The sequence below is a fragment of the Bicyclus anynana genome, chromosome 25, assembly GCF_947172395.1.
Source record: "Bicyclus anynana chromosome 25, ilBicAnyn1.1, whole genome shotgun sequence".
Lineage (NCBI taxonomy): Eukaryota > Metazoa > Arthropoda > Insecta > Lepidoptera > Nymphalidae > Bicyclus > Bicyclus anynana.
This window is the reverse complement of record NC_069107.1, coordinates 4,024,647-4,046,752: the sequence shown is the minus strand read 5'-3', so window position 1 is coordinate 4,046,752 and position 22,106 is coordinate 4,024,647. Positions and strand designations below refer to the sequence as shown.

Sequence of the window (22,106 nt, the reverse complement as noted above, 5' to 3'; positions counted from 1 at the left end):
GCCGCAAATCTGACCCTTTAAATTCCTGTAGCTCCGAAAGTAATGATCGCAGATACCCTGTTCCTTTTACAACATTGCTTTACTATTAGCATACTCTTAATTTATATACAATTTAAAAAACTGTCATCATCCCTATTATACATACCTAGTACCTACTGCAATTTGCTCAAGCTACTGTAAAGTAGCTCAAGCTATTGAATAGCAACTCAAAGACTAGGTCAAACTATAAAAAGAAACGCAATTCTACACTTGCCGAAGTCATTGCATAACAAATTGAATTCATAAACTAGAGACTTCGAGTCAAATTCTCAAGTTTTATTATAACTGTGTTATATAAAAAACGAAAATAGTGAAACTTGTACAGTAAAATAAACGAAGAAGCTTCCACAAACTTTCGTCTGACAAAAGAAATTTTCAGCTTAAAAACATGAAAAGACATGTTCAACACACGCTAACGCTACATTCATTTCTGACACTAATACGTTTCATACATTTAAACTAGTAGGCTCTACACATTGAATAATGAACCGTAAATGCCAAAGCTTTAACGTTGAAAATTGATTAAATCGAAACCAGATTTCGGATACGGAAATTTGATTCTTGCGTTTAACACTGAAAGGTTAGTTTCGAATGCGCGATAAAATCCGCAGCAATCCATGGAATTCGAGCAATTAGGTTCTTTTACAATGCAGGTGCTTAGGAATTAATTTTCATACTCACCATCCGTCGTCGAAGTGATATTCATCTTGACGTGAAAAGAACCTTCCGCGATTGACGAACTAATCAATGGAGCGTATACGGAAATGTTCGATATTTGAATGCACAGCACCAGTCAGTTCGTATTCGTATTCAAACACGGAATATGACAATGCAGCCGACCAATCGCGTGTCGAGGATTTGCTACGCGACTGGATCTGAAGCCGTTCTACCGTATTGCAGATAAATCAAGTGGAAATCTATGTTCAATAAAATGTTCTTACAATCACCAAATATACGATAGGGGATATGCACACTACAGTTCGAACACTTTTGAATGTGGAACACGCGGTCAAACGTCAACTATTGGCGCGAACACTTGACAGTTGATTGATTCGCGTCAAACGCGGGTCTACGATCTGTACGGAGACAGGCGGATGCCGATCGGTTAGGATTCACTGCAATTACCGGATAGATGTTCCTTTGCGAGCAATCCAAAGGTTTTTGATAGTGTAACGACAAAACAAATAGTCCGGAATGAGTGAGGTCCGGGCATGCGCGCTGTGGACTGCCGTATGCGTACATTGTTAAGCCGTGGTTACCCCCTATAAAGTTTATGCGATATTTTTACGATCCTAACACAATTTTAGCCGCTTTATTGTCATCGCAAATGGCGCACTTCTGTCTGACATTTACGATGTTGTCCTACGTTTTCATCTAGCCTGTTGTAAATATTTTTTTTTTATCTTATTCACTGCATAGATATTATTAGTGTAGATTTAGAATCTATCTAGAAATTTAGTTCTTAATATCTTCGAGCCATCAGTATCCAGCGACTCGATACCGTGGTGGTGATAATTTCATACAAGACGTCTAAGTCCAGCCGTGGACATCCATCGGCTTATATAATGATGATGATGATCATTTACTATTTTTTTTTAAGTTTAATAAAATGGATTTTGGTTCGTTTTACTATTAAAAATCAAAGAGGAAATCATAGAATAATTGTTTACGCTGTACCTACCTACTTGAAGTCTATAAAAACTTATAAAAACTATAGATACCCATTGCGTTGCGTTTCCTGACCTTTAGCATAAATTCGATCTAACTTTCATGATATCAACACATTGTAGGTTTTTATAAGCTTACAATTACATTTTTTAAGTACAATAAATATTAACATTATTTATGACAAGACTTATTCGTTAGCAAAATAAATGACTACATATTCGTTTAGAAATTAAAGTAAATAAACATTAAAACACCTCATAGCTGTAGTGCGCATGCGCCGCTTTCTTTTCACAATGTCTTTTATTTGTTATTTTATTTTCATTATTAAGTATTTTTTTTGCCTCTGTTTTGATAATTTCATTAAAAAATAAACGAAAGTTGCGCCTGCGCAGCGAGAAAATTAAGGTACACATTTAAAAAAATAAAAAAGTAAGTTAAAGAACTGGCCGTATAGAAACAAATATTAAAAAAAAGAAAACATTCGAAGTGTCAACAGCTGGCGTTCTTTTTTTAAAACGCTCCCTGTGGACGTTTCCCAACGTCTGCAGTGAAGCTAGGCTAGCACGTACCGCGCAGCCTGGCTCTTGAGATATTTATCCGCGGGACTACCTGATACGTATGCACACCCGAACCCGCGACCAATTCGTTCGTACACAAATAGCTCTTATCACGCAAAACTTAAGGAGTATAATAGAATAACAATATTTTCCGGCATCCAGATGGATCACTGTACGCCACGCTTTGATGTAGATATAGCATGCCCGTGACGAGAGTGTGTACACGCGATTTAGGATCTTGAGTACACGGAATTAGGATAAATTTTGTTTACATTGAAACTTCCGGGTGGTTTTCAGATGTGTTACGAAAATTGTGGATGCGATTTTAGAGCTTATTTCTGTAATACTAAGGGCTGAATTGGCGTGTGTATAGTTTTTGTTTAAGTTATTATCCACAAACGTGGATGATAGGATAAACATGTGTCTGCTCCGTGTTTTACTCGGTTTGTTTATGGTAATTGTATTACCAGTTCTCGGAAAATTTATTAAGAGCATTGCAGAACTTATTAATATTAAATCAAATTAAATAAATAAACTAAACAACTTCTTTGGAACTAATAGTTAGCGCTGGTCCATATTTATGGATAAATATTTGAGGCAAATATGTGCCGTGATAGCCCAGTGGTTATGACCTCCGCCTTAGATTCGGTGGGCCTAGGATTGAATCCGGCTCGGGGCATGCACCTCCAATTCCTTCCTTCCTTCCTCCAATACCTTCAGGTATGTGCATTTTAAGATATTAAATATCACGTGTCTCAAACATTGAAGAAAAACATCTTAAGGAAACCTGCACATCTAAGAATTATCTCAATTCTCTACGTGTGTGCAGTGCGCCAATCCGCATTGGGCCAGCGTGAGAAGAGACTCGTACTCAACAGTGAGACAAACATGGGTTGATAATGATGATGAAAATGTGTATAAATTATTGTAATGTTGACCTTGAGATGTGGCTGGGAAATAGTGGGGCTATTGACGTCTTTAAAATTGGCTCCATAGTGAGTGTCAATCCAAAAAAACTAATGTACCAAAATCAGGAAATCAGGGGGCCCAAATTGTACAAATGATAGAGCTCAACATAGGCTATAAATGAGGACAATTAAAGAAAACTCATGAGGTCAATTTTCAAAGAAATCTATCACTTAAATTACTTGTTACAAGGTGAACAATCATTCAGTCAAAATAGGATAATATATAATGTCAGACTCCCTAGGAAACTGTTTAACTAGCTTTTATCCATAAATCAAGCTCAAGTTCGATCGAGTACTGCTCCCATTTGTGGGATGATTCCGCCAAATACCAGCTTTCTGCTTTGGATTCAGTGGATAAACGTGCTATTTTGCGTTTGTTATTGTAAACCCTAAACTCCAAAGTGCCGAAAGGTTGCCTGTCTATCGGTGTTCAACAAAATATATTTCGAAGAGTGAAGAGAAGGTTGGGGTTCCAAGGTGCAAATGGCGAACTAGAAAGCGCGGTGTTGGTCGACCATCCACCAGGTGGAATGACATAAAGCTAGTCGTGCGCGCGGGGCATCGCTACCCCCCTCCCGGCCCGCGCGGACCATCGGGAGTGTTACGAATGAATTTGCCAAGCTATAGTAGTAATAGTATCTACGCTAAACCGCAGACGGATAGACGGACAGATGGACATGGCAAAAGTATTCCTTGTTGACTACGGAACCCTAAAAAACAAGAATTGTTAAAAAAATAAGTCTATCATTTTTTATCAAATTATAGATCAGACTGATGTTTCACCATTTCGGTCTAAATCCACGTTTCAACAAAAAAAAATATATAGGTAAGTTCCGTTTGAAATTTAAATACATTTTAGAATCAGGTCTTGCATTTAACCTGACCTAGAAATGAGAAGTGTAGTTGAACGTTTCATAGTTTACGACTTACAAATTTTGAGGACTTTGACCTCTGGGACACTAACAAGCTTTAGACATTTGACCTTAAAAAGCTACATTTTTATCGAAAGAAGAGAAGTTTCTGCTGGCTGAAGATTGCTTTAATTTAACTGATTTTAAAAAAAGGAGGAGATTCTCAATTTGACGCGTAAGTATTTTTATATGTTTGTTACTCTTACACCTACCTCATAAATTTGTCATGCGCGAAAAATACAAAATAAACTTTAAAGAGCTTATTTGACATAGCACCGCCTTCTAACCGATCATAGGAAGGTCATGGGTACTATGCTATTTTTCATTTTTTTAGAGTAATGCATCTTTAAAGTCAGTTAAATTTTTGTTAAAATATTTATGATCCAGTAGTTACCCTATGTGACTTTAAACCGTACCTATAATAAAATTACCCGTGATTCAAGTCCTGGGTTAGGCTATGAGTCACTAAATAGTGAGTGATCTTTACTAAATTAAAGTGTAAGTGAATTGGTTGCAATATTAATGATAATAATTCTTTTCAGTGTGCATTTTAAGAAATTAAATATCACGTGTCTCAAACGGTCAAGGAAAAGCATCGAGAGGAAACCTGCATACCTGAGAATTTTCGTAATTCTCTTCATGTGTGAAGTCTGCCAATCCGCATTGGGCCAGCGTGGTGGACTATTGGCCTAACTCCTATCTTTCTGAGAGGAGCAGCAGTGAGCCGATTATGGGTTGTTTATGATGACGAAAAAATTTCCACAAAAATAAAGTCGCTCAACACTATGTTAGGAGTCTCTCTGAAGGACAAAATCTGGAATGAGGAGAACGAAATTAATCGACCTAGCCCAAAGGATTAGCAAACTGAACTGGCAGTGGGCGGGGCATATTTGTCGCAGAACATGGCCGCTGGGGCAGAGTGTTCTGGAGTGGAGACCACGTACCAGCAAGCGCAGTGTAGGACGCCCTCCAGTTAGATGGTCTAATGACAGAAGGTATTGGGAAGTGGCTAGATGAAGGCGGCGAAGGTCGGAGTGTGATGACGCAGAAAGACCTTTGTCTAGCAGTGGATGGATACAGGCTGATGTAGAACGACAAAATAGTCCAGCGGGGATGGAACAATCACCTCTCAGTGTTGAGTCCAGTCCATTTATTGTTGAGCTATTGAAGCATAACTGGAAGTGTCTAACAAAGTAAAGTCGTCGAAGAGCTTTCATAGAAGACGCTACCGCGTGCATCCACTTATATACAGGATGCTCGGGAGTATTTCCCATAACTTCATGGTCTTGACGAGTCCACTTATGGGAGCCGAACTGCATAACAAATATTTTTTTTTACTAAAAAAATAAAATCTTTTTATGTGATTCATACAAAGTAATTCAAATGATTCCGACTATCCATGTAACTATCCTTGCATTTTAAAGTTTTGGCTACGTCATATATGTATACATATAAAGAAGCGTTTAAGGGACACATTTTAAGATCTATTTACTAAATATTATTTACTCCGAAAACATACATAAGTTTTTTTAATTAATTTTCGGTAAATAATAAAACCCCAGAGCTATAAGACATACTCCCGAGCAGCCTGTATAATATCTAACACTATCCAACTATCAAAAGTATTGAAAACTCATTACAAATATATTAAAATTCAATACAGTTGAAATTTATATAGCTCATCATTTTAATTACTAGGTTTAATGTCACTTATTTTAAGGTCACGTAGGTCAGGGCCCTTGAAATAGTCAAAACCGTTGGTATTAAAGCCTTACTGTGAAACGAGGTCAGGGTAAAATGTGGTTGATGTTAAATAATCTTTAGTCTAATTGGAAATTACAGAAATACACCTGACATTCCTCCGTGGCGCAATGGTATGAGCTGTGGATTTATAATCGAAAGTCCTGGGTTCGATGCTTTGCTGGGCTGATTAAGGTTTTCTTAATTTGTCCAGGTCTAGCTAGACACCCTACCGGCAAAGATCGCAAAGCGATATAGCGTTCCGGTACGATGCCGTGTAGAAACCGAAAAGGCTGTGAATTTTCATCCTCTTCCAAACAAGTCAGCCCGCTTCTATCTTAGATTGCATCATCACTTACTATCAGGTGAGATTGTAGTTAAGGGTTAACTTGTAACGAATAAAAAAACATGACTGGAGCCTTTTTATATTAATAACCAGCTGACATCCGCGACTTTTTGTGACAATGTCTATTAATGCACATTTTTTTTACAAGTTAGCCGTTGACTACAATCTCACCTGGTGATAAGTGATGATGCAATCCAAGATGGAAGCGGGGTAACTTGTTAGGAGGAGGATGAAAATCCACACCTCTTTCGGTTTCTACACTGCATTGTACCGGAACGCTAAATCGCTTGGCGGTATGTCTTTGCCGGTAGTACCAATCGGCCCAGCCGGGGATCGAACCCAGGACCTCCGTCTTGTAAATCCATCGCGCACACCACTGCGCCACGGAGGCCGTCAAAAAACATTATTAATTACTATTCATAAAATTTGATAAAATTGTTATCGATTGCGACAGCATTGCGCAACCAACCCCTCTCTATAAAATGATGAACTTCTCAAACGAGTAATAAAAAAGTTCCAAGTCAAAAAGCAGGAGTAAATTATTAATTCACAAACGTAAATAATCCAACTGAACTGAACTTTCATACTTTATTAACGAATAAAGCTATCCAGCACGAATTTACTTAGTATAAACCTGGGTAAGGCTTTCGGGGAAAGTTTTTATACCTTCATTAGCCTCGCAGATGTCATCTTGAGTATATTTGCAAAGTTTTCGCAAACATGATGTAAGGCAGCGGTTCTCAAAGGTTCTTTGTAATCTAGGGGCTCAGTAGGAAAGTTTGTTTTTTTATTTTATTTTTACAAGTTAGCCCTTGACTACAATCTCACCTGATGGTAAGTGATGATGCAATCCAAGATGGAAGCGGACTAACTTGTTAGGAGGAATTCAATTTTTGTTGTTCGTATCACTTAAATAACCTTAAGACATGGATTAACAACACTTACGAGCACAAATAAGAAAAATCTTTGTTATTAATTTCTTATGTAGATAAAAATTTGAAATTCTAGGCAAGCTAGCCCACCTTAGGTTTAGACTTTACATAGTCAAAGACTGTTCAAATCAAAATGTAGTTAATTGCTAGTGTGGCCTTGGCCTTGTGTAGATTTAGTATTCTACAAAGACCTAAGGATATCAACAGGTGATTTCGTGATCAAGTACGAGCACATTTTGAAAGAAAGAAAGAAGAAAGAAAATATCTTTATTACTAAATTTCATTTCAAATATTATCCGCTCCATTATCAGCTCACAGTGTGCTCGTATCCTAAGCTTAATAAGGTCTCTTAATGCGGCATGACGGCTAATATTAAGATTTCCCTTGGCTCACACCATTTTAGTTTTAAGTAAAGCGTGATTAACTTAAAAGGATTTATAATCTAAATATAATTATTTTATCAGAATTCTCCTTTTCATCAATAACCTAATAATGTATTTTTTATATACTTTACAAGTTAGCCCTTGACTACAATCTCACTAAATAATAAATAAACTTATAAAGTTAGAGCTAGCTTGTTAGGAGTTCGGTTTCTACACGACATCGTACCGGAACGCTTAATCTGTTGGCAACACGTCTTTGCCGGTGGAGTGGTAACTAGCTACAGCCGACGCCTCCCACTAGCCAGACTTGGATAAATTAAAACCTCAATCGGCCCAGCCGACGGTCGAACCTAGGACTTCCGTCTTGTAAATCCACCGCACATACCACTGCGCCACGGAGGTCGTTAAAACTATTTATAAAGATTCTAGCATAAGTAACGCCTGTGCTGAGAATAACTTTATATGTGCTTACATAGTGAGAGAGATACTTGAAAATCAGAGAGCTTAAAATTAAAGACACAAAATAAATCAGTTTATAGTTTGTAATTTTTGTTAGGTATGTATGTATATTCGTATGTGTTCATATATATATATATTGATTTTGATTTAATATATTATTATATAAGTGTAATGTATCTTCTACTTTTCTTTTTATGTGTACACCCGTCATTATGCATTATTCCTTGTATTTATTTTCTTTTTTTTTTCGATTGGTTGTCTGGAAGAGATCGCTCATTAGCGATAAAGCCGCCAATTGTACATTAGTTTTTAAGTTAATTTCTTGCCTGTTATTATTATTTTTGGTGTACAATAAAGAATATTTCATTCATTCATTCAGTTTCTACTTAAAGGATAATTTCATCATCATCATCATCATATCAGCCGATGGACGTCCACTGCAGGACATAGGCCTTTTGTAGGGACTTCCAAACATCACGATACTGAGCCGCCTGCATCCAGCGAATCCCTGCGACTCGCTTGATGTCGTCAGTCCACCTGGTGGGGGGTCGGCCAACACTGCGCTTACTAGTGCGGGGTCGCCATTCCAGCACTTTGGGACCCCAACGTCCATCGGCTCTTCGAACTATGTGCCCCGCCCATTGCCACTTCAGCTTCGCAACTCGTTGAGCTATGTCGGTGACTTTGGTTCTTCTGCGGATCTCCTCATTTCTGATTCGATCACGCAGAGATACTCCTAACATAGCTCGTTCCATCGCCCGCTGTGTGACTCTAAGCCTTCTTATGAGGCCCATAGTTAGCGACCAAGTCTCGGAACCATAGGTCATCACTGGCAACACGCACTGTTCGAAGACTTTTGTCTTCAGGCACTGAGGAATTTCGGACGAAAAGATATCGCGAAGCTTCCCGAATGCAGCCAAGCCGGTTTCCGAAAAGGCTTTAGTACCATAGACCACATCCATACGCTGCGGCAGGTTATACAGAAGACTCACGAGTATAACCAGCCACTTTGCTTAGCGTTTGTGGACTATGAGAAAGCCTTCGATTCGGTGGAAACCTGGGCTGTGCTAAGGTCATTGCAGAGATGCCGAATTGATTACAGGTATATCCAAGCGTTGAAGTGCTTGTACGAAAACGCCACTATGTCAGTCCGTATTCAGGATCAGACTACGAGGCCAATCCAGTTGCAGCGAGGAGTGCGTCAGGGAGATGTGATCTCTCCGAAGCTATTTACCGCCGCACTGGAAGACGTCTTTAAGCTTCTGGACTGGAGCGGACTTGGCATCAACATCAATGGCGAGTACATCACTCAACTGCGGTTCGCGGATGATGTAGTCATCATGGCACAGACTCTGGATGACCTTAGTACCATGCTCAATGACCTCAGCAGCGTTTCTCAACAGGTGGGCCTGAAAATGAACATGGGCAAAACAAAAATAATGTGTAATGCTCATGTATCGCTCCACCCAGTTATAGTTGAGAACGCTGCACTCGAAATTGTAGACGAATACATATACCTAGGACATATGATCCAGTTAGGTAGGTCCAATTTCGAGAAAGAGGTGAACCGTCGAATCCAAGGATAATTTACTTAAATCAAATTAATACCCAATAAATTAAACCCTTTTTAATCATTTATACTTTAAATCGTCTAAATGTCTATTAGCAATTGATTTGGCAAGTTTACTTAAAGGGCAACCCTTAAGCAAACTTGCAAAATTAATTTGATAATTAAACGAAAATAAGATTATAAGATAAAAGAATGGGGTTTTTGGAGTTTACTCCTTAAGAATTGATTTTTTTTAAATATAGCCCCCGGTATGAAAAAAATGGGCAGTAAAATTCGATGAACGAATGACAGCGTTACGTTTTTGTGCGCAACCTATTTTGCGCACCTTTCACCGTACACTGCCGCCAACAGTGTGTACATGCGTGCAGGCGCGCCCTAGCCCTAGAGCTGACACAATCTTTTTATTACTTATCACTAATTTTACTGTAAATCGTAGAAAGAATTAAATAAATTATTACTTCTTAAGGGTAATAATTGATTTAAAATTAACCTAGACAGACAAATATTTGCAAGTTTAATAAAAATTGTAAATAGACGATAAATACTACATTTTTAACCGACTTCAAAAAGGAGGAGGTTCTCAATTCGGTCGGTATTTTTTTTTTTTTTCATACATACTATAGGTACATAAATAAGAGCCGTGATAGCCCAGTGGATATGACCTCTGCCTCAGATTCCGGAGATGTGAGTTCGAATCCGATCCGGGGCATGTACCTCCAAATTTTCAGTTATGTGCATTTTAGGAAATTAAATATCACTTGTCTCAAACGGTGAAGGAAAAACATCGTGAGGAAACCTGGATGTGGATACCAGAAAATTTTCTTAATTCTCTGCGTGTGTAAAGTTTGCCAATCCGCATTGGGCCAGCGTGGTGGACTATTGGCTTAACCCCTCTCATTCTGAGAAGAGACTCGAGCTCAGCAGTGAGTCGAATATGGGTTTATAATGATGATGACGTACCATAACCAAATTATAAAACTTTTAGAAAAATTAAACAGTAAATTTTAAACCATTCTTTCAAATTGTATTGTGTGCCTACCCTATTTACAAAACTTGTGCACGTCACTGTGTGGGCGATACCAATACAATAGTGACATATCTCTATGTCATCCAAAACTAAAAATGGTCTCCATTGAATTATTTTCATCAAAGGGAATCTGAACTTCAAACCCACGCGTAGTTTTCGGGTTCTCAGCGAATATCTTCATTTTATTTTAGGATATTCTGTAAGAGATATTTGAGTTATATGTCATACATTGTTACGAACAATGCTTAGCCAAAAAAAATCTGATAAGTGCGAATCGGACTCGCTCACTGAAGGTTCCGTACGTAGGATAGTTCAGGAACCGAATTGCGCAGTTTGTGACAGGCTTTCCTTAATTACAGAAGCACTGTTTTTCAAATTTCAATTAAAAATGTATAGTTTTGAGATTTTTTTTTGTATTTTTTGGTTTATAGCGATGGTACTTGCCTAATTTTATAGTTCTAGGTCAACGGGAAGTGGATGAGTTTTGATACCCTTGGGGGTCTCGCAATATGCGTTTTATGCTGAACAGATGGCCTTATCACTTTTTAACGTAACCTTAGTAGTTTGATTTTTTTACAACTTCATGGGACCGTAGATCTGAGTATACGGTTTAAATTTCAACTTGATTCCCGAAATAAAAGGTCTTGACAGAGACTGACGGACAAAAACGTAATATTATAAGGGTTTAATTTTTCCTTTTGGGGCACAGAACCCTAAAAAGAACAACCAAAGCGTCATAGCTCTGGACGCCAACCGAGAGTTCTAGGGTTTGAACTCAATCTATATCTACATTTATACAAAAAAAAAAGCTTCTTAATGAGTCCTCAGCTGGCCTATTCACTATTTTGGTCTTTATTATCAACCTATTAAAATAATCAATTGACAAAATGTCATCTACACACTTTATGATATCCACCAGTAAGCACCGGATGACATCTATATTTCGTATCATAGTATGTAGACATTTTGTCATTTGATTTGTTGTTTATTTTAATAGGTTGTTGGTAATATATAAAAATAGAAAATAGGCCAGCAGGATAGACAGTGTACTTTTCATCTATAAAGCGCACGCCGCGCCAGAATATTCAGTTTTGTAAGCGAAAGTACATAACGACATACGCGGTAATACAGAAATAGTTCGCTTATCTCGCTCAACTGAAAGCAATAAAACACGCCCAAAATTAAAAGCGACCGCTTCCGTCCAATTCAGCGTTACCAACAAAAGCGTAGAACAAAACAAGTGCCCATTTTATATACAACAATAAAATCTCTGGCCCACGTCATATTACGAAACCGTAATCTACATCAGCATCGAACACGCTATCAAGGAGTCACAAATTTAGTGGATCAAACGAATAAAGCGTGGGTTACATTCATCCGTTTAAATATCCACTTACTGCACAGCAGTAGCTATTACTTTGTAGAATATATAGGTATAGCCGCGCGGTTTCACCCGCGTGGTTCCCGTTCCCGTAGGAATACGGGGATAATATATAGCATATAGCCTTCCTCGATAAATGGGCTATCTAACACTGAAAGAATTTTTCAAATTGAACCAGTAGTTCCTGAGATTAGCGGGTTCAATCAAGCAAACAAACAAACTCTTCAGCTTTATAACATTAGTATAGATTTAGCGTCATGGAACTCGTTAGAAAAGAAAGCGGAAATGGGGGTATTTTGGATATGATAGAGAGTTTTAGTTGTTTCAAAAAAATGTTGTTTTTTACAAAAGTTTCTTTGTTTTCTTTTACCGCTTTATCTGTGGTTGTTCTTGTGTTTTTACTTAAATAATTACAACCTTAGACAGATATAGCAGCACAAGAAAAGAAAAGATTATCCGCTTGTTCACACAAATAGTGAATAAAATCCACTTCTGAGATTAATCTTAATTGTAAACTCAAATAGAATTAGACACTTTTCACTAACGTGTGAATAGAACATCACTTTACTATCACTTTGGCTGGTGGAAGGCTTCGGTCGTGGCTAGTTACCACCCTACAGGCAAAGACGTACCGCTAAGCGATTTGGCGTTCCGGTACGATGCCGTGTAGAAACCGAAAGGGATGTGGATTTTCATCCTCCTCCTAACAAGTTAGCCCGCTTCCATCTTAGACTGCATCATCACTTACCATCAGGTGGGATTGTAGTCAAGGGCTAACTTGTAAAGAATAAAATTAAAAAAAAAATTGCTCACTGAATACTGGGTGACACGTGACATTTCAACGTGTCCCTAGCATTGAACATACATTTATGTTTACACTTGGTATTAAAAGTCAATTTAAATAAATGAATCAGTCTTAAAGTGTAACAATAGGAATTTATGGAAACATCTAGCATTCTCTATCATGTCCAAAATACCCCCCATTTCCACTTTCTTTTCTAACGAGTTCCGTGGCGCTAAATACCTATTTATTTGTGATTTTTAAAATAAACGAATATAGATTCAATCGCATCTGTTCGCTCAAAGCTGCTCACATGTAGTTTACCGTTTTGTAGCCTATAAATATGTAATATTTTCGCTCGACTCTCTTAACGCAGAGCGAATTTACTTTAGAGGCTTGTGACGTTTAGCGCAATGTAAACGCGCCTTAATACAAATGTGTCAAAATCACCCCCGAATGACACGCCACTAAGCAGTCACCCTCGAACTATTATTATAATATTTTAACGTGTTCGTGACCTAATAAAATTATAGATTAGGGTGTTTCGAATAAGCTTTCATAACTACATAGCTCGTATTAATTAAAGTTGGTTGTCGATGAATTACAGCCATCTAAGGCTTGATACTACTGAAGATGACCAGACTATAAATTTACTATAGTGCGCGTAAGATAAGTGGTTGGAAATAATCAAGTGCCGCTTTGTTGTCTATCTATCTCTAGGCGGGGAAAAGCGACCACTGAAGATGGCAACATCAAATACGCCAGTCGCGTGCAAACTTATCTTGCGCGCACTGTACCTGTGTAGGTAATTTTCACCTCACAACAACACACTACCCTGAGCTTTCTGACAACTTGTCTAACGATCTTGGTCTGAAATATCAATCACGCGTCCTGACTTCACATATCTCTCGTTTCTTTACAGAGTTCATGCATGAGTTGGTCATAAGGCGTCTATTACTTTCTCTGATTGAAAGACATATTTACTGTCAGCATAGAAAGGAGCGTCGCAACTAACATTGAGGATTTTTAAGAGTGTGCAATATGTAATTTGGTAGTTACAAATGGTTCTGGATCTCAGATTCTGGAAAAGTTATGAGCCTGATATTTTGGTAAATGATATTTCAAAGTGTTAGCTTCGTTATGACTATTAGCTAGATATTTTACTATCAGTAAAATAATAATAATAATAACAAGCGACACTGGACTGTAGGTAGGTACCTACCTGAAAATTATGTTTAGACGTACCAACTATATTTACGATATTAGTAGGTATTAACCGGTCAAAAAGCGTAGTTAACAAGCTTTCGCACTCGGCTACTTGTACATATGTTTTCTGTGACTCGGTCGCTTTGGCGATGTTGCGTAACACGAAATCCACATCGTACCGACGCGCTGCACGCTCTTAAGTGTGGACATCGCTGTTTCTTTTTACCCGCTTTTCATGTTGATCAACACGCGGGTCCACTCGTTGGTGACTACGTTGGCTATCATGTAGTCCAGGTGTTTCGAAACCACATTGGTTATCGCCGCGTTGACCTTTTTTAATTTACATGTTGTTAATAAATAGTGTAGGTGTAGGAAATAGTAGTCTGTGACGGATATGACGTCGCTCGATCTTGTGTTGCTTCAGTGTGCTCATGGCGTTTGAGCGTTCCACATCTCTTGTTGTGTAATTCTTTATGGTTTACTTGGGATAGGCTGGGAGAGTGACTTGAGTGGAAACGGGGAGTGTTTGTTAACAGTCAAAGGATAGTTTAACCCTACACACAACGTTTACAAGTGCGTGACTTCACTCAAGATCATTCTCTGCCGTTCTAGGGTCTTATTTTGGTTACAGTTTGATTTGTTAATTAAGTTGTCCTGACAAATGTTGTGAATCATAATCTTTTGTTCGACATTAGTTTTCCTATTTTTGTAATCACTTTTGAGTCTGCTAAAACATTGTTGGCCAGCGTGAAAAGTGAGCATTATAGATATTGGCCACTTTATTAGCCAACATTGGCCACACTATTGGTCAACGTGAAAAGTGGGCAAAATCGAAACAAAACAAAATCTCGCGTGAGCTCAAACTATACCTATCACTTACATCTAATACTAAGTTATATTTCCCCCAACTTTTGCCCAAGTCTTTCAAGTTTCACACACAAGTTTCATCCTTGTGTCAACAGCGGTGCCTCTGCTATGTGCAGGACAAATTTCATCCTGTGGGATTACATTGCTTGTACCAAAGTTCGCGTTAGGGGACGTGTGCTATGATTTAATTGAATTATGCCTCCATTGCCTCTTTACATTGATGTTGTAAATAATTGATCAGTTGTAAAGCTGCTATGAATGTATAATCCTCGTTGTTTCAATCACATGAGTAATTCAATGCAATGCTTGATATAGGTTTTCAACACTCTTTTTCTATTACTCTTTTTTTTAATAGTGTAATTTGCGCCACTTCAATGATATCGTTATTATTTCTATTTGTAAATAGATGGGGGTAAAATTTCAATGAAATTGAATATATATGTATAATTCTCCTCTTCTTATCTATACTTAATATATAAAGATGATGAAGAGTTTGTTTGATTGAACGCGCTAATCTCAGGAACTACTGGTCCGATTTGAAAATTCTTTCAGTGTTAGATAGCCCATAAATCGAGAACCATAAATCGAGAAAGGTTATAGGCTGTTCCCGTAGAAATACTATCCCCGTATTTCTACGGGAACAGGAACTACGCGGGTGGAAACGCGCGGCATCAGCAGCTAGTAAATGAATATAAATAAGGTTAAATTCTCTAAGCCATAATCATTGTCAAGATGTTATTGATAATCACACCGGTGTAAAACCTAATTCCCAACTCCGAGTTGATATTATTTACTTAAAATTTCTTAGAAGAATGAAAGAGCCCTATCCAGGACTCGAATCGAGGACCTCCTGACCCGATCCAATGTAAACTACTCATTGGACCAAAGAGACAGTATTTTTAGTTATTAATAAATATGGAGGGGTCCACCTAGTGGGCGTCAACCCGAGGATATCAAGCGGGTTGCAGGGAGCCGCGTTAATAAATGATGTGTCCATCATTTAGTAGGTCACAAAATTTCTGACCAACATGAAAAAGAAAATAATAACTAATTCCTTTTCTCGTCATTGCAATATATGCTGGGAGTAACTAAACACTTATCTTAGACGAAAGTCAAAACTTAACACGAAATTGATATATTTTTACGAGAAAGAAAAAAAAATCTATGGGAATTTCTACAAAAGTTGCGCGTGACTTAATTACGTCCTGTGACGTAATCGATTCACTTCAGAATAATCGAGAAATCCCCCGTTAAATCGATGTCTCGCGTCGAAACGTGCCGGGCATGTAATCGGATAGGCTGAGCAGACAAATCGCTCGTATAAACTTAATGCTAGTCCTAAATTGGGCGAAATTCTGAAGTGTTACCGGTAACCCTACAGTTTTGCTGACGTCACTGGCGTTGTTGATAATGATGAAATAAACCTTGGCTGAGTTTGTTGTGGGCTCTTCTCAGACCAAGGCGCTTTGGAACCCTCGTAACTTTAATTCTAAGTTTTAGACTATTATTACCACCATCAGATTAAATTTAATTATGATATAAACCTGACCTTTCAAAAGTGCTTCAAAACTGAGCCTAATTGAAATTAATGAATTTTTGATGTGGTTCTTAATTAAGAGGTTAAGAACACAGCATTATCATGATCAACCATAATTCTGGGTCCTTGGGTTCGATTTCCAGCATTGGTATATGACATATACTATCGTCGAGTTTTCTGTAGATCTTTTCAATGTGTATAATACTCAGTACATTATATTGATAAATCTCGTAGAGTTCAGTCTGCGTTTGCAATGTAAGGGGAAAAAATTTAATTATTTACGACGTCACATCAGAAACTTTAAAAATAACAGTATTTCTCCACTTTTAATGTATGTTATCATACATAATATGAACTCTATCTATTAAAAAAAAACAGTTGCGTAGTTTAAAAGATTTAAGCATACATATACTGCATATAAATATTTTAATAATGTATAAGTATACCTATCCAGACACTGGAAAACAACTACGCTATATTTTCCAGTTGTGGAAATCGAACCCACGGCTGTGTTGCAGAAAGTCGGGCTCCTATCCACTACGCCATATAGATATTAACTAAATAGTATTTAGGTATCAGAATTCTTTTGTAGCGATTTTTTGATGAAGCTACCATCTAAACATTAGTATCTAAACATTAGTATGGATTAGCGAGCCCCAAGTATAATGTTAACCCATAAACCGTAACAGAACCCCACTCAATAAACCCATTTCCCCTATAAACCTAAACGTGACTGCGGACTAAAAAATAAAAGCTAGGCAATATGACGGCTCTAATAAGGGAAGAGGAATGAAAAGGCGACAGGGCATGAGTGGCATAAGAATGAAAGCCTCGCTTGCTGCATATAGCTGCTGGATGTGACAACGTCTGTGATATAGATAACAGTTTATTTTGTAATGGATACGTGAAATCTGTACGTTAACCTTTTTACAACATACCTGATGGTAAATAATGATGTATTCTAAGGATGGAAGCGGGCTAACTTGTTCGGAATAGGACGAAAATCCACACCGTTTTCAGTTTCTACATGACATCGTACTAACACACTAATTCGCTTGGCCGTACTTATTTGCCGGTAGAGTTACAAACCACGACCGAAGCCTCCCGCCAGCTAGCAATCCATTGTGCTACGGAGGCCGACCAAAGAAGCTAAAGAGTTTTTTTGTTGGAGGCACTAATCTAAAGAGATATGGGTACGAATTGATAAACTATTTTTGTGTCATCATCATCATCATACCAGCCGATGGACGTCCACTGCAGGACATAGGCCTTTTGTAAGGACTTCCAAACATCACGATACTGAGCGGCCTGCATCCAGCGAATCCCTGCGACTCGCTTGATGCTGCAGTTCACCGGTGGAGATTTTTGTGTAAAAGGTTATAATAATAATAAAATGCTAACGATTTTTCTTTCCGCCACGGCGGCCAATCTCATTTTTCATTTTAATCATCTACGTAGGATATTATATCCGATTCGCCGGCAGACCGACACGACTGGTGTCAGGATGAGGCTCAGGACCGATGACTTTTGGTGCTCTCCGAGACACCAGGGTGTACCAACACCGCCAACTTCCCAACTTCAGATCCAAAAAACGTATTTTTTATTACGTAGAAGGTTATAAGCTTTATAAAATTGCACTACGACTGATAGGAGCGGAGCTACAATGAAAAATGTGACAAAAACCAGAAAATTATCTGAATTAAAAAAAAACGAATGAATGATGATGATGAAATCCTTTTAAGAGCTTCCGTTGTACGCGCTGCGAAAACATATAAACTTGCGCAAAAATCATGTATGACGGTATTGAAAAGTTTTAGAAGAGCTTATGAGCCTTTGCTAGTAGTATAATATTTACTAAAATAATATTCCAAGTCACATCCAGTATGACTGTTCTATATCGCTGTAGAAGGGAATAACCCTCTTGAAATTAGTAGGAGAGGCGACCGCGTCCTTGCGATTTTATTACATGATTTTTAGGGCTAAGCAACCATTTTGAGGGGTTGCACGACTCTTGGAACGATTTATGTGTTGCCAACTATAATTACGTAAACTGCCTTATTTTTATAATGGGTGGCTTTTGAGTTCTGAGGTTTGTAATTAAAAATTCAAACTCATGTATTTTAAATAAAATTTCTGTAATGTTTTTTGACGTGACAACGTGTTATAATTCGATGGAGGATGGATAGATATACTTGCTATATTTACTACGTATTAGAGAGGCTGTTTTAAACAAAAATCAATTAAAAAAGGCCCTTAGCTTAGCTTCGTTATCAAACCATATTCGGCTAACTGCTGAGCTCGAGTCTTCACTCAGAATGAGAGGGGTTAGGTCAATAGTCCTATAGCCTATTAGTAGCTGGCCCAATGCGGATTGGCAGACTTCACACACGCAATTAACTAAATTCTCTGGTATGCAGGCTTCGTCACGATGTTTTTTGACAAAGTCTTATAACTCGATGGAGGATGGATAGTCGGAATTATGTGGATTACTTTGTATGAAAACATAAAAAGTTTTATTTTTTAGTTAAAAAAAAAATAGATATACAGTTCGGCTCCTATAAGTGGACTTGTCAACACCTTGAAGTTATGGAACATACTCCCGAACACCCTGTATATTTATATATATATATATATATATATATATAGGGTGCTCGGGAGACACAACTCGACATTGTAGCCAATATTTAGGTGTTATGTTGTTTAAATAACTTTCGTTGTTTAATAAGCGAGTAGATGAAATTAAGACAATTATGCACATTTGTCTGCCTCAGTTTTGATGCGCTAGTGCCATATCTCTAGTATAAAATATCATTGCCCCAGATATAACCCTGTATACCTCAATGCTGTGGCATGTTTAGGCTGAAGTCTGGATCTGGGTTAAACGCTGCAACTAGGCTTTATAACAAGAAGTTAACAAGTGAAGTGTTACAAGTTGAGCAGAACTTATGCAAGAATGCTAATTATGCTCGTTATGTTAATTATTATTAATACAAGGTATGAGAGGCTGAAGTTTTGTGGCATAAGACTATATGGTTAGAAACATATTCAAGCCAATGAGTTGCTATTTTTACTACGTATTAGAGAGGCTGTTGCAAACAAAAATCAATGTAATGAAACCGTTAGCTTGGCTTCGTTATCAACCCATATTCAGCCCAAAAGAAGAAAGAAAAGAAAGAAATATCTTTATTTTTAGGCAGTGCCACACATTACAATAATAAATTCTAAATATATTTTTCGCTACATACTTCCTATCCAAAAAAAAGTATGCAGCACTGACTTTCAGTTAGGAACCATTTCAGGTCACTGCTGAGCTCGAGTCTCCTCTAACGATGAGGAGGTTAGGCCAATAGCTGCCCAGCTGGAGCTTTAAACCCACCATGAAGCTCCAATTTTGGTTGGCGGGCTATTATTCTTATTTAATAAATTTCACTAATAGCGACATTATAACAGTTAATTTATCAAATCTGGCACCAGCAATATATGAAAATGGTCGATCTAATTTACAAATAGTTAAAAAAAATGGTCGTACGAATAATAATTTTGAGTTTTACTTTTAGGTAATAGATTTAAAAAAATCATTACCTTGTCTGCCTCTACTTAAGTTTACCGCCGATTCGTGAAATTTCGCTCGGGCCATAGAATTATTAGTAATAGAAATGGCGTGTATGTGTAATCTTGTCGTTGTAGAAAAATTAATATCGAGGTTATAGAAATGGCTTGTGCGCGTAGTCTCTTGTACGCGCAGGTGAACATCTATAATTTATGTAAAGCGTAGGTCAGATTTAGTTAGCTAACTATGGGCCTTATTAGGAGACTTAAAGTCACTCAGCGGGCGATGGAGCGAGTTATGCTTGGAGTTTCTCTGCGTGATCGAATCAGAAATGTAGAGATCCGCAGACGAACCAATGTCACTGACATATCTCAGCGAATCGCGAAGCTGAAGTGGCAATGGGCAGGCCTCATAGTTCGAAGAGCCGATGGACGTTAGGATCCCAATGTGCTGGCATGGCGACCCCGCACCAGAAAGCGCAGTGTTGGTTGACCCCCCACTAGGTGGACCGAGAACATCAAGTGGGTTACAGGGAGCTGGTGGATGCTGCTCGAGAACATTTCATTTAATTGATTGAAAAATTCGAAATTCATTTATTTGAAGTTATCAAGCACTTTTGAAACGTCAGTTGACTATTTGTAAAGATTCCACCACCGGTTCCGAAGGCAAGAGGCTGAGAAGAAACGGCAAGAAACTCAACAGTTGCTCTTAAAACAATACAGTATTGTAATTAATAACAACATTACTATTTCTTATAGTTTTACTTCCTGTGTGAACGTGGAAGCTGTATCCAATGGTATCCAAGCACGGTTAGTTTTAGATTATATGCGTTTTATCCATTAACTAGCGCACGCCCGCGACGTCGTCCGCGTGGAATTCAGTTTTTCACAAATCCAGCGAAAACCATAGATTTTTCCGGGATGAAAAGTAGCCTATGTGTTAATCCAGAATAAAATCTATTTCCATTCGAAATTTCAGCCAAATCGCTTCAGTAACCGCAGCGTAAAAGAGGAACAAACATACTTACACACTTACACACTTTCACACTTACACACAAACTTTCGCCTTTATATTATTAGTGTATTACGGGACATCCTGTACATTCAAGTATCCATCGGCTAACACAGCTCGGTAGTCTCAATAGAGTGCGTTTAGATGTGCCATTTCTATTGCCATTTTTAGATGTCTATGGTAGCGGCCTATCGTCACCATTCGGGGCACGTCCCAGTATGGGTTGTCGATGTAACAGCGGATTGCTCGCCCCCATTATACTGAACCCAATCGATTACGTCGCGCGATATAATTAGATCACGTAGTTTTATTTATGTGAATAGACTGAAAATTCTTACCACTCCTGTAAATGGAATCTCATACGTGTTTTGACGACCTATCTGGCGCAGATTTGCCTTGGTTTACTTATTTTTTTTTTTATTTTTTACAAGTTAGCCCTTGACTACAATCTCACCTGATGTTAAGTGATGATGCTATCTAAGATAGAAGCGGGCTAACTTGTTAGGAGGATGAAAATACACACCCTTTTCGGTTTCTACACGACATCGTACCGGAACGGTAAATCGTTTGGCGGTACGTCTTTGTCGGTAGGGTGGAATCTAGCCACGGCCGAAGCCTCGCACCAGCCAGACCTTAAGAAAACCTCAATCGGCCCAGCCGGGGATAGAACCCAGGATCTCCGTCTTGTAAATCCACTGCGCCACGGAGGTCGTCAAATTTTTATGATCAAAGCTTTCATGATCGGAACGTGTTATAAGCCTGTATTTAGTCAATCGTTTGACGGTACGACTTTCAAGGCATTCAATGAAAGCCTTCGTCTACCATACTAGCTGGCTACAAAGGAGAAATGCCCGTAGAAATGGCTAACTCGTTTTAGCCGTGACGCAATCGATTGAGTCCAGAAAAATGTCCACGGCAAATCTACAGTGAAATCTACGTCTCATGTCGGTACGTGTTACGAATGTAATCGGCTATGCCAGGGTTTCCCAAACTTTTGGCTCCTCAAACCCATGTTTAAATTTCCCAGTGACAGCGAACCCTAACTAATGAACCCAGCCCCCTCCCCCCACTAAAGACAAAAATGAATTTGACTGTTGAAGAAAATAAGGTTTTTATTTAACCTATTAAATAATGTAGAAGAAAATAATGTTATCCAATATCTAAGGTCCCGAC

The 22,106-nt window shown here is 38.2% G+C and overlaps 1 protein-coding gene across 3 annotated transcripts in view; it reads right to left on the bottom strand.

Moving 5' to 3' along the window:
• Positions 1-22,106, bottom strand: part of LOC112050383 (uncharacterized) — a 249,693-nt gene that overhangs the window by 126,232 nt on the left and 101,355 nt on the right. The window contains exon 1 of one of the 3 annotated variants that reach the window (XM_024088637.2): positions 721-1,201. The exons of the other annotated variants lie outside the window; for them this stretch is intronic. Coding sequence (XP_023944405.1) covers positions 721-745 — 25 coding nt within the window. The 5' untranslated portion in view covers positions 746-1,201. Of the gene's footprint in view, positions 1-720; positions 1,202-22,106 lie in introns of those variants that run through there. 3 annotated transcript variants of the gene reach the window in all.